Source organism: Nipponia nippon, unplaced genomic scaffold (genome assembly GCF_047370975.1).
Source record: "Nipponia nippon isolate SJK-2023a ecotype South Korea unplaced genomic scaffold, ASM4737097v1 scaffold_4, whole genome shotgun sequence".
Lineage (NCBI taxonomy): Eukaryota > Metazoa > Chordata > Aves > Pelecaniformes > Threskiornithidae > Nipponia > Nipponia nippon.
The window spans coordinates 23,525,319-23,542,794 of record NW_028262358.1 but is presented as its reverse complement, the minus strand read 5'-3'; the positions used below and the strand labels follow the sequence as shown (position 1 = coordinate 23,542,794).

General features: G+C 35.3%; 1 protein-coding gene across 1 annotated transcript in view; it reads right to left on the bottom strand.

Annotated features, from left to right (window-relative positions):
* The window catches only part of USH2A (usherin), a 391,921-nt gene that overhangs the window by 323,047 nt on the left and 51,398 nt on the right, over nucleotides 1–17,476 (bottom strand). The window contains exons 9-11 of the mRNA XM_087774988.1: nucleotides 14,555–14,750; nucleotides 13,627–13,757; nucleotides 1,767–1,962 (exon numbers count right to left, since the gene is read on the bottom strand). Coding sequence (XP_087631114.1) covers nucleotides 1,767–1,962; nucleotides 13,627–13,757; nucleotides 14,555–14,750 — 523 coding nt within the window. The remainder of the gene's footprint in view (nucleotides 1–1,766; nucleotides 1,963–13,626; nucleotides 13,758–14,554; nucleotides 14,751–17,476) is intronic.

Below are 17,476 nucleotides of genomic sequence, written 5' to 3'. Positions count from 1 at the left end.
ACAGTTCGTGTTTCATAACACCGCAGTCCATAGCTGCATTTTTCTGTTACAGTGTTTGTTTAAACAGATAAAACGGCAATAGACAGATTGCTCTAAAAACCAATTTAGAAATCCAAAGAGGAAAGTTCTTTGTTAAAGTTTGCTGCACACGTTCCAATATACAGAAGCTTATTTACAATTGGTTTGGAAAACAAAAAAGATAATCCAGTCTGGAAAGAATTAGGTCTTTATACAGCGAACACACACTTGTGTAACTACAGCCCCCCACCATAGTTACGATAAATTTGCAGAACGCGTAGATTTACACATTTTTTGTATTACTACTTCAGTGGAAATAAAAATAATTCTTATTGTTTTCATGAAAGGGAGAAAATATTTAAAATAATATGTCGGCAATCAAATACATGAGAACCAGACCGTGCATTTCTTGTACACCAAACTCCCACTGAGTTAAGAAAGGCGTTCAAATGTGAAATGTAGGCAAAGAATATATAATTAAGAATGCTCTTAAGTCCTTTTTATTGAATGTAGAGAGCAGGTTTAAGATGCACAGAGATTATTTTTTACTCTTAGCACCCTTTTTATCATATGGAAAACATCGGTACTTGCCATTGCACAGGAAAGAGGACAGAAACTGTTCAGGCTTATGTCTGTTTAGAGTTATTTTCATTTTTTTTTTATTTTGTATTTGCTTTTGGAAATTAGAAGAAAGAAGAAACAAAGACTCACTATATTACAAATAAATCAATATTCACAAGTCAGTGAAACTTATAAATTAACATCTACTTGTATATTGATAATACAACCTATAGCTATGGTTAGCTAAAGAAAAAATAGATTACTAATTGTGTTAATAACAAAGCAGAAAAGGATCTCTTTTTTTTGAGACATATGTATAGTCTGAGACATGTACAGTTACCACGCAAGGCTCACTTTATCAGGAAATTCTCCCAGCATAATATTCCCATACATCAACATTTCAAAGTGTATTATATATCCTGTGTATTTTGGGCACTTGATAAATTTTGTCCTTATGTGGCTGTGGCTCCCCTCAAATATGCTGGAAGTAATAAATTGCTATAATCAAATCTAATTTCTGAAAAATACCTGTGGGAGTAACAAACAAAAAAGCACGTCTTGTAAAAAAAAATGATAAATAACACAGAAGGTAGCAGTTTATTATAATCAGCTTGGCATTGAATTACAAAATTAAAATTATGTGGCCCTTGATAACTAACCCTAGCTATGTATATGATCTGTGGAATTATGTTGACTTATTTTGCATTTCATAGGAACAGTTCAAAGAAATATAATAGAAAAAAATTGATAGATTTATCACAAAGGACCCTGTAGCACAGAATATTTTGAGAAAAAAATCCATTTATTTTGGTCTATTAAGAAAACTAGCATGGAAACGATTTGCTTAGAACTCATTAAGTATAAAACATTTTGAAAAAGTGTTAATTTCCTAAAAGAAACATCTATGCAGTAAGCAAATTACATTATTTCTGTGACTTATTAGTATGGAGCTATGTAAGCTAATGTAGCTACGCCATAAAGAAACTTCTAAAGGGTTGATTAAACTAAGCTTCAAGCTGTAGTTTGATAGAATTATTAAATTAATAATTTTTCAACAGTTAATTTCATTCATTTTTATAATCTGCCTTCAGCAAAGAAGTTTACTGTACTTTTCATTTAGAAATCAAGTGTGTTTTACTTCCAGGGATAACAAGAAAAATGGCTCCAAACTCTTGCATTACACATACCAATAACATTTGCTTTGCACTTGCACTGGCCTGAATTTTGGTGACAGGTAATATCTCCATTGACTGTCCCAGAGGTATTACAGTTACAGGGACTGCAGCCATCAGGGTTTGACTGTTGTAGGTTGTAGAATCCTTCCTGGCACTGATTGCATTGTCTGCCAGACACATGTCTCTTGCAATTACACTGGCCTCCAATCTAGAAAGATACAAAATATTATAGAATGATGAACATATCTATTTTTAGATGATACATTCATTAGCAACAAGAATGGGAGTATGAGTCGGGGAGGAAAAACTTTAAATGGAACAGAAAAAAATAAGCCTGTGTAACATACTTTCTTAATTTGTTGAGAGAAAAAGAGAGAAATATTAAATAGAGTGTAAGTATTAAATTTTTAAATAGGGTTTAAGAGTCCTGTTCTTTCAAAACAGAAGGAAAAAAGATTTGAGTAAACAATGTGGCAATATTTACCATCTGGACAGAGAAAACTGCAAAGAATAATTACAAAAATGCATTGTATAAATGGTGACTTCTATTAAAACAAACTACTTTTTTGAATCACAGTTACTGCAAAACACTACCATTTTCAAAGGTCCAATTTTGCATTTTTTTTTGCTCAGACCATATGCTTATTTATTTTAGTGAAAATATTAGTTAAATAAGAACGAAGCAAAGTTGAAAGTTTTCTTCTCTGATTACTCATCCAAGATAAATTTTCTCTTCCTTTAAAGAAGGACGTGACCCAACAGCTCAGTATCTGAAAACCTCTCCCTCTTTTCTTGGTTCAGCTGGGATCTAAGCGTCCCACTTCAGTGGTGGGATAGAAAGGTCCTCTCCTACTCCCTGAACAGGTAGCATTGCTATTCAGAAATAGTGAGGCATCCTTTGTTATGCCTGGGCCATGATCTGGAAGTATTTACAAGATGAAAGGGCTCCTGTAAAGCTATCTCAATTTCAAACCTCTAAAAGCCAGAAAAAATACAATCTCTGTATTCATCACTTTCCAATATGGTGGGAAAACTGACCACAGGGAAAGGGCAAAGGCACAGGGATGGGGAAACAAATGGAAGACATCAGTCAATACACAACATAGATGAGAACAGGGAGTCAAAGCAACAGAGACATGCAGGAGACGTGAATTGGCAAAAGGTTCAGGATTCATAATCAAGGAGCAAAACCTAACTTTTCTAACTCGTGTTCTGGGGAATGCAGAGATGGCAGCAAACAATTAAACTCTGCATTATAAGTAATTTTCTTTGGGTCAGCGTATTTTTTTCAGTGCCAATATTTACAAGTATGAAAAAGTGCAGTGATTCAAACCTAGTTATTCATCTACATCATCAACAGCTGTAGTTCAATGTACTTTGCTTTCAATTAGCTACCAGAACAAAAATTTCTCCTGACAGTTGTCTTTTTCATCTTAAACCTATGAGTCAGGCAAAGCTGAAACAACCGAGTCCTGCGGCATTAGAGACAAAGCTACTTGGAAGTTCCACTTAAAATAAATGTTATCACACCCTCCAATCTACAATGAAGCTCTAAGCTTTATTAATACAAGATACAGTATTTCAACATCTAATAGTAAATTCTCAGTGTAGAAAACACTGAATGAAAATTAGAGAAGCATGTGTTCCTACCCCTTCTGCATAAAAGGATTCTGTAGTCCAATAAAACCTCTTTAATACGCTTTCATGATAGACATCTATTACTGTTGTATCAGCAACATTTTTTCAGGAAGATTAAGATATTAAAAAGGCAAGAAAACAATATTTTCTAAACAAAGACAACAGCAAGTACAAAAAGGTAAGAGTTAAGAGACCACAATAGCAGAAAACAACAACAAGGATCTTCAAGTTACTCCCTTTTAGACTGGATTTGATCTAGATATTTAGTTTATTATAAGAGACCCAGTCATGCATCACAGCCATTCATCAGAGAACTTGCATGTGAAAAGCAACTCTGAGTTTAATCCTAAATGAAGAAAAATACCTAGGCTAATACATAACTGTAAAAAGAAACATTTTGTGTTAGTGATCATAGCATACTCAGGTTACACAATAGCAAGTATTATACAAAGATACCTCATTAGCACTCAACAAACATATAACTCATACCCAAAAAGACTTTAAAGTTACTCCAAAAGCTACCACATGAAGGAAAGCATTACATGCAAAAAGTCGTCTTCAAAAAGTGGAAATCAGATCAAAATAAGGAAGTTAAATAAGAGAGGATAACCAGCACCAAGTTTTAAAACCAGAATAAGACAATACAAAATTCAGCTTTTAACAAACAACATGCTTAAGGCATGAAGGAAAAAAAAAATTTTCAAATGTCAGAAACAAAGGAAGACTACCAGAGAATCAGTGAGGGCAATAAATAATTAAGTGGCATAATTAGCAGATTCAGACTGGACATCAGAACTTTTCACTAAGAGAGAAGTGCAGCATCAGTAACAGGTTGCCCAGAGGGGATGTGGAATCTCCATCCCCAGAGGTATCAAGACTCATCCAGACAAAATCATGACTGACTGGATCTAGCACTGATAACAATCCTACTTTCAGCTGGAGCAGATGACCAACTAATGCTTCTGTGATCCTGTGTAGCAGTCAGGAAAGACAGAACCACAACAGAGATTGCAAAGCAAGTATTTCACAGCTGTTCACTATGAAAGAGGTGTTACTGTTCTACATTAGGAATGATTTTCAAGACTGATTTCAAACTGAAATGTCAGAAGGAAAAGATTTTAGCAAAATCTCATCTGTTGAAAAGTGACTACACACAAGTCATGAGTTCTAGATGAACTGAAATGTAAAATTACTGAGTTAATTGCTTAAATCAACCTCAGTAAAAGAGGAATAAAAGTATAGAAGTTACATCAATGTCCTCAAAAGGCTGTAAGGAAGCTTCTGATATCCACAGACTAGTAGCCTTTTTCTGTAAAGAGTGAATTAATAGAAATGAAAGCATGATTTTGATATATTGGGAAAGATCGGTACCTTTTGGCAAAGAAAAATCATGCTTCATGAATCTATTGCACTCCTTTAAGTCAGCAACATCTGGAAATATTGTGTATACTGAACGAAATGAATGATCAAAAAGTCAAATTAACTTCTACATCAAGAAGTACAAACTTCACACCTGGGGAAAACCAATGCTGACTATAGGTAGACAGCGATGAGTCCAAAATTAGCTATTATCACTCAAGAAAGGAGCTGTTAAAGCTGCTCCATTCCCCCTAAAAATCATTTGAAAGCTCTGAGGCAGTTAAAAAGGTGATAGAAATACTGGAATTATTAGGAAAAGAACTGAAAATTATACAGAAAATGACATTCTGTCATAAAAATCCATTGTGTATCAATATTTTCCACAATTTGTGTATCTGGTTACCCTCTGTAAAATAAGAGGTCACAGAGTGAGGAGGATAAGCAAAGACACAAATGAAAAGAGACTAAAAAAAAAGACTTTTCTGTTTGGAAAGAAGTTACTAAAATGAAGGGCATACATGTCTATAAAATCATGAATGGCTCACAGAATGAATATTCATTATTTCCCACAATATAAGGAGAGAACACCTAGGAAATTATCAGAAAGCAAAATTAAAAGAGCATAAAAGTACTTTTTCTCTACACTTCAAGTGTGTAGAAAAATACATTTTTTTGAAGTGCATTAAAAAATGAGTTAGATTAATTCCATATGTGCACACTAAACATGACAACTCAGATGAAACCCCTGAGTTCAGCTCAGTTAGTCCCCAAACCATAAATAACTGGAATCTAGAAAAGTATATCACAGAAGGATCATGCTTCTTAACACCAGCTTCTGGTAACTATCAGAGAAGATACTGTGTTAGATGAAAGTCTCATTTCATCCAGTATGGCTGTTCTTATCATAAATACATGGAAACCCCCGTCTAATTGTGAGCGGATGGTAGCTATTTCCTGAAGCAACAACTGAAATGTGTAGATTACTGAGTGCTAAGAGAAGCAAAGAGCACCAGTCTCTTCAGCATAATTTTAAGTGTCAAGCTATTACAAGAAGCAGTAATTTCCATCCCATTCAGTTGCAGAAAATGTATGCCCCCAAACTTTCTCTTAATAGGGTAAAAAAATATGCCAGAAGAATAAATATAACTTTTCAGAATGACGGAGAAATATCTGGCCAAATGAAGAATACAATTCAAGTTTTCTCCAGCAACCAGCCAATGAAACCATTTGGAGATCTCCCTATATAAATTTCCTCCTACCTTGCTGTCACATAGAGAAGAGTTTTCCATCTGTAATCAATACAAGTGGCAACTGGTTTCCTGGTTCTAAAAAGAGTGAAAGTCTTGCTTCTTGATAGATCTGAAAACAGGTTTCTATGTACCAGATTAGAGGATCTGTAAATAATCCACCGTTCTTCCATAACACTGATTTCAAAGTCTTGTGAAAAAAAGTCAAGCAGAGAAAAAACATTCTATAGACAAGACAAAAAGGAGCCTCTGATTGTATTCACAAATTACTATTTTGGTTTTGTCTTAGCTATAAATTACTAGCAACCTTTTAATTCTGCTTCTTCAGCCATTCTCTGTCAATATAGGATATCAAGATGAAAGATATCTATTGAAGTTCAGTCTCCAAAATACAGAATAACAAATTAAAATACATAACTCCACTTTAACTCTGCCTTCTATAGTAAGCGTGGCATTACAAGAAACATGAATATCAGCTAAGGGAAATATGCCACTGTAATGTGCCCCATATTACACCATTTTTTTCCTTCATATACTGCATACACTTCAAGTAGCTGTGCAGAATTTGAGAGAAAAAGTTGAGAAATATGCTCCAGACAAAAATAGTAGATGGAGGGGAAAAAAAGTAGTTAAAAGTAAAACTGGGAAGGTTTGTAGGGTTCTGTAATTGCCTGTCCTGGATGCTAAGTTCTTCAATACTTTCAATAGCAGACTCTGAAGACAGAAGGAAGAATATGCTTACAAGCCCCACAGATCACCCCAGCTCAGGATGCACAGCCAGCACCATCAAGACCCTGAAAACACCAACCAAGCTTAATGGCCCTGAGCAGCCTCACTTGGGGCTTCCACTCACACCGTCTGCCCACAGCCCAGGAGCTCCAGACAAGCTCCAGTCTGGGCATCCACACCTCACCTGGGCTATGCTGCTGTTGTTCCTGTCCCCTGCCTCCTGGAGGGATCCCTTGGACTTAGGCTGCAGCCATGTCTTCAGCCTCATCTCCTGCTGGCTGCAGACTGGACTCCCTGGATGGACCCTGGACCTGATTTATCACTTTGCCTTGTCTGGGGTTGTCAGTGGACCCTGTTATGAGCACTTGGCCATGTTTTGATGCTGCGGGACCGTGCCCTGGTCAGGGTGGTCACTGCTGTGCTATGATCACCCTCAGCAGGTTGATTTTCAACATCACTTTTACTCTTTGCGCAAATATTCTAAAATCAGTAAAGCTGAATTAAATCCGGAAGTTCAAAACACAACACATTGCAAGGAGACATCAAACATGAAATAAAGAAAAATTGTGAAGAAAATAATGTGGAAAATAACCTGGAAGTGATATTGGGCCTCCACTAATTAAATATGAACAATATGATACCACTCCAGAAAAGGGAAATGTCATTCTGTGACATACTAAACAGGAATCTCATATTTAAGACATGAGAAGGAAAGGTAAGGCTTCAGCTTAAATAGTTGAAGGGTACAACACACAAATTAGAAAAAACACAGTAAAAAGCAATAAAAAATAGTTTTAAAGAACTCGAATTTTAGCTAAAAGAGAAAAGCAAAATTAAGGTACATATGCACTCTGAAGTTCCTATGAAAATTGGTTACTGCATGAATTTAGGAAAGAAACTAATAATTGGGCTTAATTTGGGGAAAATTTGGCTTTAAAAAAATGGGAAATAAAGAAAAAGAATATCTTTAATTCCTCTGTATGGACAGAGAAGCACCAAAATAATCCAGAAGCACTGTGAAATGCTTGGCAATGGATACTGTTATAAAGAAGTTGTACAAGCTGACAAATGTTTATAATGCTGCAGAAATAGGTGTACCACAGGTTATAATATGGAAATCTACATAAAAATGGGTAGAACAAACCATTTGTATAGTTACATAAAAATCTAAGTGAATTATGAAGCAAAGTGGTTGCTGTTGTTAGTGCTATTATTATTTCTGTAAATCTAGCTTACTCTGTTAACAACAGTATCATTGAGAATACTAGTAGCAATTAATAAAGATTTTGTTAACCAGGATTTCACCAGTTGTGCACTGGAGATATTACTGAATGTTCCCCTCTTCCCCCCGATCCAAATGCTATCTGCCATTTAAAGAAATAGACTTTAATTATGCTGGTTATAGAAGAGCAGAAAGCAATCTGTTCTCCTGTTGCTTATGCCTGAGAGGCCTGGTTCTGACCCAAACAGTAAGCAGACAGAAACAGCCTGTCTATTAACATGACCATCTTGGTACTAAATCACTTATGGAAAAATATCTGTCTAGATTGTTCACTACGAAAATTAGTCTAGCCGAGCATTACTACCAAGTGGTGGTGTATCTTGGGGCCTCATAATTACAATTGTCATTTGATACAGAAAATCACTGATGCTGAGTTGGCATATATCCCTTGTGTCATTTATAATTTACGTATGAAATACACATTAGTCTCATATCCTTGAATGTAAACAGTTATAAAAAGTATGCAAGCAATTTCCTCCGGCACAAATCAGAGCTACAGCATCATTGTCCTTAATCAGGAAGCAGAGTACTTGATATTTCTGAATTTTAGATATACCGAGCTGTTCACACTGCTTTAGACTGTAGTGATACCACTCTTTAATTGGGGGACACTTTCATCTAATAACTTATCAGATCGAGAATTACAAATTCAAAGAGAAGCCTGTTCAGGAACCCTCACAATGTCCAGTTACTAAAATGATATAAGGACTTAAGAAGAGATTTAAGTACCCAGGACAAAGTGTGACGTATTCCAAAGAATTGTCTTAATTATAGCTTGCTGTACCCTAAGCAATTTAGCCATAGTGCTCATCTAGTAGATATTCAACATGTACATATCATGGTCTCAGAAATATATCTTCTGGCTACTTAAAATCTTGTTGAGCATATGTATTCATAAAGTATAAAATGGAATTTGCTGAAAAAAATAGCTGGCCTAAGCCTTTCTGAAAGTTAAAACCATCTTTTTCTCCTTGGATATCCCTATAATTTCAAATAGCTATTCTTTGGTGTCTGTAATAGAAGAAACATACTGCCAGAAATGTTATCAGAAAGTCTCTCCAATTCTGGAGAATAAATATGAGATGTGGCTTGATGTTACTAATAAAAAACTAAAGCTGACACTTTCTATGTTTCTTTTACCAAAGTTAACTTCTGCTTTTGAAGCTCAAAACACATGACAAAAAAACCCAAAAAACCTTTTGCAATTGGCTGAGTCATTACTAATTTCAATTATTTACTCTCTACCAGGACAGAAGCACCTTCCCTTGACCAGCTGGCAATGCCCTAAAATTTACATTTTGAGACCCCTGGGTATATTTAGTTCTTGCATGAAATTCTTTCTGTTCATCCTGCCACTGCTGGCTTTCCGATCTTTATGTTCTGCCTTTTTGATATAAATGCTAATCATATGCTTCTCACTACCATCTTACTTGATGCAAATCTGGCAAGGACCCCAGCATCCAGTTGACTGCAATCTCAGGAAGTGGGAGCAGGGAGCAAGGGGATTGAGGACTTTTTTCTTTTCCTTTTCTTCAGTTTAGGAAATGAGAACTGCAAGGTGTGCTAGCTCACACACATAGGTTAATGATCTGACCACCAAATACCTGAGAGTATTCTCAGTATGTCAGCTTTGGGAACTGAAAATTGAATAAGCAGCAATAATGAAGTTCCTTTTCACTCCCCCGCTATCTCTTCTTGTCATTGCATATGATGACTTTCAAAAGCCAGTAGCTTTCTACTACTTCTGCCCAAAATGTAAAATGAGGTGTTTACCCTCTGCCCATGATCCTGCAAAGGGTGGGAGTAGGCCAAATCCCCAAAATAACTTGACAAACTATCACAGAAAACCAGCATTTCCATGGTACAAAACCCATCAGAAATTAAGCCATGGAATTATTTAACACAAAAAGCTCATTTTCCTTTATTTTAGCAATAAGATTAAAGGCCTTCCATGAAGGGAAATCCAGGATTCAGAATACACAGAGTGTTTTTTAACTTGATTTTTTTTATGGACTCCACTATGCACATGAGCTTTTCATTGACATGTTTGCATCCTTTATATTCCTTATTCTATTTGATATATCTGTTGACTGAAATGTCCTTAATTAACTGCTTTACCTATGTTCTTTCCCTTGTAACACACATTCCAGTTATTTATTTATTGTCAATCACAATAAATGGGTTGAAAACTATGTAGGTGGAAAAATGAGAACAGGGGAACGCTCATTCTAGTTTAGGTCAAAGAATTTATCAACCCAGAAGTGAAGTTATCAGAAATAAAGACTCTACTTTGGTTTAAAATATATATACATACACAGCTATTAGCTAGTTTTTCCATTATGTATAAAAAAAATAAATCAAACATTCAAAACTGAGGGAGAAAAATTAAAGAAATTCAGTAGAGCAATATTTAGGGAGTGTACAGAACGGTGAAATCTGAAGCCTGCTCAAAAGCTTACTTGGTAGCACTGGAATCTGTTTTCACTTGACTCCTCAGAGAAAACAGTAACTAACATTTTGTTCATCTTCATGCCTTAGAAAGAGTTTTCTTGCAACATGAGACAATATAGCTGCCACCTTGACAGAAGGCAATTAAGTCTTTGCAACTCTGAACAATACGCTCTGCAGTAAAGTACAGCTTCTTTCCACCAATAAGTAGATGATACATATTTATTTGCATGTTAAGAGTAAATTTTTAAAAATCAGCAAAAGCTGGGTAAAGAAAGATGCCTACCTTCACTGAGACCAGAACGGTACTTCCAAAGACTAGGTAGAAGCAATAGCAGCACTTTCAGCTTTGCCTAGAAACAAATGCCCTGGAAGAGTGCCTTTTTTTGCATCATTATATATGGCATATTATAATAGAATCATGAAAGGACTACAAACGGCTGTGCCTGATTGAATATGTAAGCATTTGTAGAGCAGTCTGGGTAAAAAGCAGCACAGAAAAATGAGTCAAGGGCTGGGGTATAAGGGCCAGAAGAAATTAATCTCCAGCTCTCTATACAGAGCAAGAATGATCACATCAGTAGTATTCTGGCAGAATTTTCTCATGTGTGAATGGTTAGGGAGAAGGGAAGAAGGCAGCCAGTTCTTCTTTCATTCTCATAAAACTCAGGCACCTCAAATAATTCATCTGGACTTTCTGATTGTTTGAAATATTTTGTGACAAATGTTCACAAAGAGGATCCAACCAATGTGTATATCTTTTCTACACTTATTAGATGTCAATAATCAGCACAGAAGTGGACAAATTTTATTAGGCTGTAGCAATTTTCTCTCCTGTACCCATCAGTCTCAAGGGAAGACCTCTCTCTGCAAAAAAGGTCTAACGAACTGCTCATGGATGCACTGCTACACCAATCTCCTAAAATTCCACTCATTACTACAAGCCATAAAGTTATAATTTTGAAGTTTTTAATATGTTAGTTCACACTTTAAAATATAAATGAAGTTACACACTGATTTGTAAGTGGGCATGATCTACAGATGTACGAGAACTGAGAACCTATTCAAGAGAGAAATGCTACACACCTACATGCCTTTCTCACTGTAGAGTGAAATAGGTGAACAGAACAGGCATAAAGTTTTCATGATCCGTCCAAAGAACTGAGATGGGAGTAACCGTGTTACAGTAAGCTCTTCTACCCATCCTGTAAACTATCTACATTAATAACACTTCATTTGATGAGTAAATATTCTTTCTGTGTGATTCAATAGATTAATTTGTGATTCAATGGATGAATTTTGGAACTCTGTACCTCTTGGAACTTAGTGACACAACTGGCACTTTGTGGAAAGAAAAAAATCTTGATGAACTGCAGAAAATAGTGAGTTATGCAGTAAAAGTGCATTCTTCCCAATTTTTGGCATATTTCCTTGAAAATTATAATTGTGACGTGACAATTAATTTTCATGAGTAGAGTCCTTATTCCTTACGATTCCATCTTCCACAGGTCAAATTTGGAAACACTTCCTTCAATGATGCCTTCCTATTTCATGTAATTCATTTCAGCCTTTAGTCCCCAGCCTTATTAATCTAGTCTTTAATGCCTCTTAATCATTTCTCCCTGCTCTGCTTCTACTGCAGCAGTCAACTGATGCTTTATTGAGCAATACGGTCTCCCCCATTTTTCCCATTTTATCTCCCCGTTCATACTTTCACAGTCAAGCTTCATCAATGTTCTTGTATATTTCACTATAAAGCAGTGATTTCTGTAAACTACTCTTCCTCTGATTATTAATCACAGCTAAAGTTGTTTTACGTTAACATTTCACCACAAACCATGGACATGCAAATCAGCATTTGCTTTCATTCTTCCGACACCTTAAAAAATAGTCCTAACATGCTATCTATGTTTTTCAAGTTTTTTTTTCATTTCTGTGATGCTGGCAAAAGGTATCATATTCAGAAGACAGAAAATTACAAATTAATTTTTATTTGTTAGTACAAATAAAAAATAAAATAATCCCCTGTTAGTACAGGGGATTATTTTAAAAAAACACATTGTGCTAAATTTGCTTATCACTCAGCATATGCACTAATGCACAAGTCCCATGAAGGTACACTGAATCAAACTGGGCATGTATTTGTACCAGTATAGAACCAAGGATGAAAATACAAGAGGATCGACAAGAGCTGACTGTTAAATAAAATGCAGTAACAAGAGACATCATATGAAAAATGCTAGAGATAGTTTTATGAAAAAAACTTAGAAAATAGCAGAGACAAGAAATGTGGCAACAGGCTGAAGAAGTTCTATCTCAATTCCCTGTAGAGCAAGTTCTAGCTTTAAAATGTTTTTAAAATAAATTTTAGACAAAGAAGCTATTTCTTTCCTATTCCTAAGAAAATTTGGATTTTGGCAATGGACAGGACATATGTGACTAGAACATGAACTGCAATGTATCTTTAATATATATTCCAGACTTCAGTTACTTTTCCTGCTTTTTTTTCTTGACATGCATGTTTTGAAAGTTAGATAGATTTATTATTGGACTATGTGTCTCGCATGTCAATGAGGTCCATAGGCTTAAAAAGCATAGCTGATGGTGTTCTCTTTTCAGCATAATTTTGTGGGGGTTTTGTTGTTTTTTTGTTTGTTTGGTTTTTTTTTGTTTGTTTGTTTGGTTTTTTTTTTAAATGGACTTTATGAATTAAGAGGGAGATCAATCCTTGTCTTATTACAAGAAAAACTAGCTTAATTTTAGTTCAATTCCAGGCTCAGCTTATTGCCTGGATTTTCAAAATCTGTTACTAATTTTAAGACAGTATCAAGACCTTCAAAACCACTCAAAACCTGGATGTTTTAACATTACTGAGTGCACAGGTACCTGTTAGTATCCCAAAACTACTACTCATTTCTGAAAATTCACACAGCATCTTTTATGTCTATTGCTGATCTAGATGAAGAACTCTTCAACAGTACATCTCAAATTGCTTTCTGTGTTTTCTCAGCTTTTGGTCTCTGACGTAAGCTAATTGTCATTTTGAAAAAGCTGAACTTAGGTATTTTTTACAAAGTAGTTACCATCTAAATACCCTTTGTAAAATGTTACTGCTGTCTACCCAGCAGATGAAAATGTTTTGTCATTTTTCTGTATTGAGGCTACTTACATTATCACACAGAAGGCTCTTATTTTTGGTGCCTGTTGCATAACAGTCACAGGGTTTGCAAACATCGATGGCTGAAAGATCTGCACCTGCTTGTCTGTAATGGAAATCCTTGCACAGCTCACAGTTCCTTCCTGCATGAAAGAAAGGTTATGCATTATGGCTTCCAATTCATTAAAATTAGCTGTATAATTCAAAATTAAAGACTCTATTCCTTTGAGAGAATTCTATAATTTTCAGGACGTCCATTTTAATGCACCTTTCATCTCTACCTGCCAATTTAGTGATCCAGAGCATATGAAACAATGAACCTGTTACAAACTATGTTTTACTCCATTAAACTTCCATCTGTTATATAATACCACACTTATATAGAAGCTGTGCCATGCAAATGCCTATACATTTTTTGGAAAAATTATCATTGAACCCGAAACTTTTCTTTTTTCCCTTTACTAGATGAAGCCAAGAAAACTGAAATAGAACTGTTAAAAAAAAAGTATTCAAATCTACTACTTACACAGAATAGGAACCTTTACTCAATAAGCAAGCAACTGACATTACAGCAAAATTTGACAACATTTTTAATATGTTATCTATTAAACTGGTTCAATTAGAAAGATGATATTCTGGATTTAAATGCTCTAGCACATCTAATGAAAACAGCTTTGAAACTATATGTGCTAATTATTTATTAGAATGTGTTTTGCACAGAAGATTTTATACAAGATTGGGTCAAATTTTAGCAGTATTTTCCTGTAGCTTAAGTATTGACACAATTGTAATTACTGCACTATCTGGATAGTTTAAAAATACATGTACACAAGAATTTATTGGAATGACAGTCATTGAGCATTACTTATTTCAGTTGACACAAGACTTAGCCAAAAAGTGACTGCAAAACAAACAGTCCATTCTCTTTTGTGTGACTTACCGGCTGTGTTGTGTTGACAGTTATCACACACTCCACCGCTGCCTCTGTAGTATTCCTGAGGAAAAGGGTCCATTGCTAAGTCATAGTGGCAGCTTACTGCATGGCTGTAACATTGACAAGGTTTGCAATTATAGGCATGAACTTGGTCACCTGGACGAAAAGGCTTGTCATTGTACAATGGCAAACAGTGATCGCACTGAAATAAAAAAAAAAAAAAAGAGAAAACACTATTTCTTTACCTTACAAGAACACTACTATACTCTATATTGATGTTTCATTCTGTGTTCCTTCCCCCATTTAAAAATTTAAAGTATTGTTTTTAGACAAGAAGTGAGAAAGCATATAGGGAAATAAGAAAACCATCTCTTCATTTTTTTAAAAATCTTTTTAAGTTACTCTAACAACAAATCAAGGAAGGTAGGCAGAAGAATAAAATTTTAAGTATTTAGATACTCAACATAGGCTAACATCCTGAGATTCAGATTTAGTTAAACCTTTAAAGATGCAAAATGGTACCTACTGTGTTTGAGGCACAGAAGACGTTCACCTAATGCATCCATTTGGATGCATTTTAAACAATGTCTCTTATTGTAGTTTGTAGCATTGTAGTAACTGGAGTTTGTACAGTTACCATTTGACCTTGTGAGGGAAACAAAAGACCTCCTATGGCCAAATATGTGATGCTGTACAGAGTATCTGAAATATCAGCACTTCTTAATGTGCATTCATGTCATGAAATTTTCAAGAAATAAATTTTAAACAAAAAAGCAAATCTCTACACATATTCAACTCTGTCAAGTTACAGTTTAAATATGACACCAGTGCGATGCTAGGATACCGGGTACATTGTTTAAACACCTAAACAAACTATCCTGTTTTCTTCAATTCTTTCAAATTTATTAGTCACAAAGACTAATGATATTCAAGGTCTTAATTAGCTTAAATCCAAACCAGTAAAAATACTTTTAAAGTAGTTCAGGAGCACCTCAGAAGCTCATTTTTTATTTGTATGAACTCACAATATTAGCTTCTAAGTAGAGCTTCATGAAGAATGTGAAGTTGGAATAACCTTCAGTTCATAATAGACTCTACAAAACTTCAAGGAGAAAATTTATCATGCCTACTCGTTCATCAAGAACTAAAACCAAATTGGATTTCTTAAAGTTAATGAATGGATAGCTTTTTTGACAACCACATTCTCTTTACGGTGAACAATCCAACTATGTTTTATGAAATTGGCTCAAAGAATGGTACATGTTGGTACTGAAGATATAGTTGTTTGTTCAGAAGAATTTTTTTTAATTTAACTGGCATTACTAAAAGTCCATTCCCAAAATACTGGTGCCTTGCTGGATCTAAGAAACAAAATATATTGCAATTATAATTTCCATCTTTCAGAAGGAATTTAAATGTCTCAAAATAAGTTGCTTCTGTAAAGTATTTGGGCAAGTTCTTTCTTAAGTTCCAGAAGTGTGCTCATCTTTCTTCATGTCTACTATTCCAAGCACTATTATAATTATTTAGGCTCAGTGTGCCTACACCACCTATATGCTAACCATTAGGAAACTATATTGAAGTTTCTAAACTGTTTCACTCTCAGCTGATGCTGGGAAAACATCAACTGCAGGTAAAATGAGAAACTGAATTAGAAAACATAAGATTAAGATAGTCCAAGATTTGCAGAGCAGTCACAATTCATAAGTAAAGCAACCTGGGAGAGAAAATGAAAGCACAAAATTTATCTGCTGAAATTTAGTTTTAATAAACAAAATTAACGGTAAGAGGTAAGATAACAATAGCCACTGCACCTTTCTGCAATCTGTTAAAAACAAAACAAAATAACAAAAACCCACAATATCACCACAGTGAGAAAAACAGGAGGTTTCAGGATGAAAATTAGAAGAGCTTCACTTGAGACCTTGAACTCTGACCTTTGGTTATCAGAAGAATCACTGCCTAACTGTGATTAGCCCAGTTTAAGTACATTGAGGGGAAAGCCTTGACCATAACGGAAATACAACTTAAACTTATTCAAGTCCTTCCCTCATTCACATCCACCTTTCCTCTCTCTAGTCAGTCCCTTTATCCCTAAGTTGAGGAAAATCAGCATTACACAGCACCAGCAACATGAGACAAGAGCGTTCATTCAGGCATTGCACAACTTGGGAAGTGCAAGAAAGAAACCTGGGCTCCCAGCCAAACCATTCCACTGATGCAGCTTCCTCCTCACAGCATGCCTACGGAAATACGTCCTCCTTAAAAGGAAAATAGTACAGGAATAGCTACCAACCTGCCAAGCCCTGAATTTCCATTCACACGTGGCCAGCCACATAGTGGCTGAGAGCATTCATCATTTCATTTCAGATTTAATCTTAGATCAGTTACTTATGCACACCTGTGCTTGCACCTATTGTTAAATGACACACAGCACTAAAGGGTAAGAGAGAAAAAGATGGCATTTGGTTACATAGCACAGAGCCTCTTTGAACCACCACGTCTCTTGTTCTGTGACTTTTAAAACTTTGACAAAACTTTTTAAAAGCCTTGGCAAAAAAGTAGTCATTCAAAAGTTGGCAATGACTGTGAAACAATTGCTATTCTAGCAGTTATCACACCTGTATGCATTAAAAATGGGTACTGGATCCCCACCTCATCCTGCTGAGTTTGTCACACCTTTATTAGGTTAAGAATTGCATTTAACTTCCACAGCTGTGTTTAATTTTCACTTTTGGTAGCATGATGATGTACATATGGCAGTCTTCAGGTCTCCATTCACCAAATGTAAACTCTGTATTTATCCAAAGTGTAGTTGTTGGGATTTTCAAAGTTAGAGAGATTCAGGTTTCAATTCTTGGCTACTACGTGTAAAATGGATAGGTAAATTCCCAAAAAGCCTTTGACAAATCTGAACAAAGTCTAGCT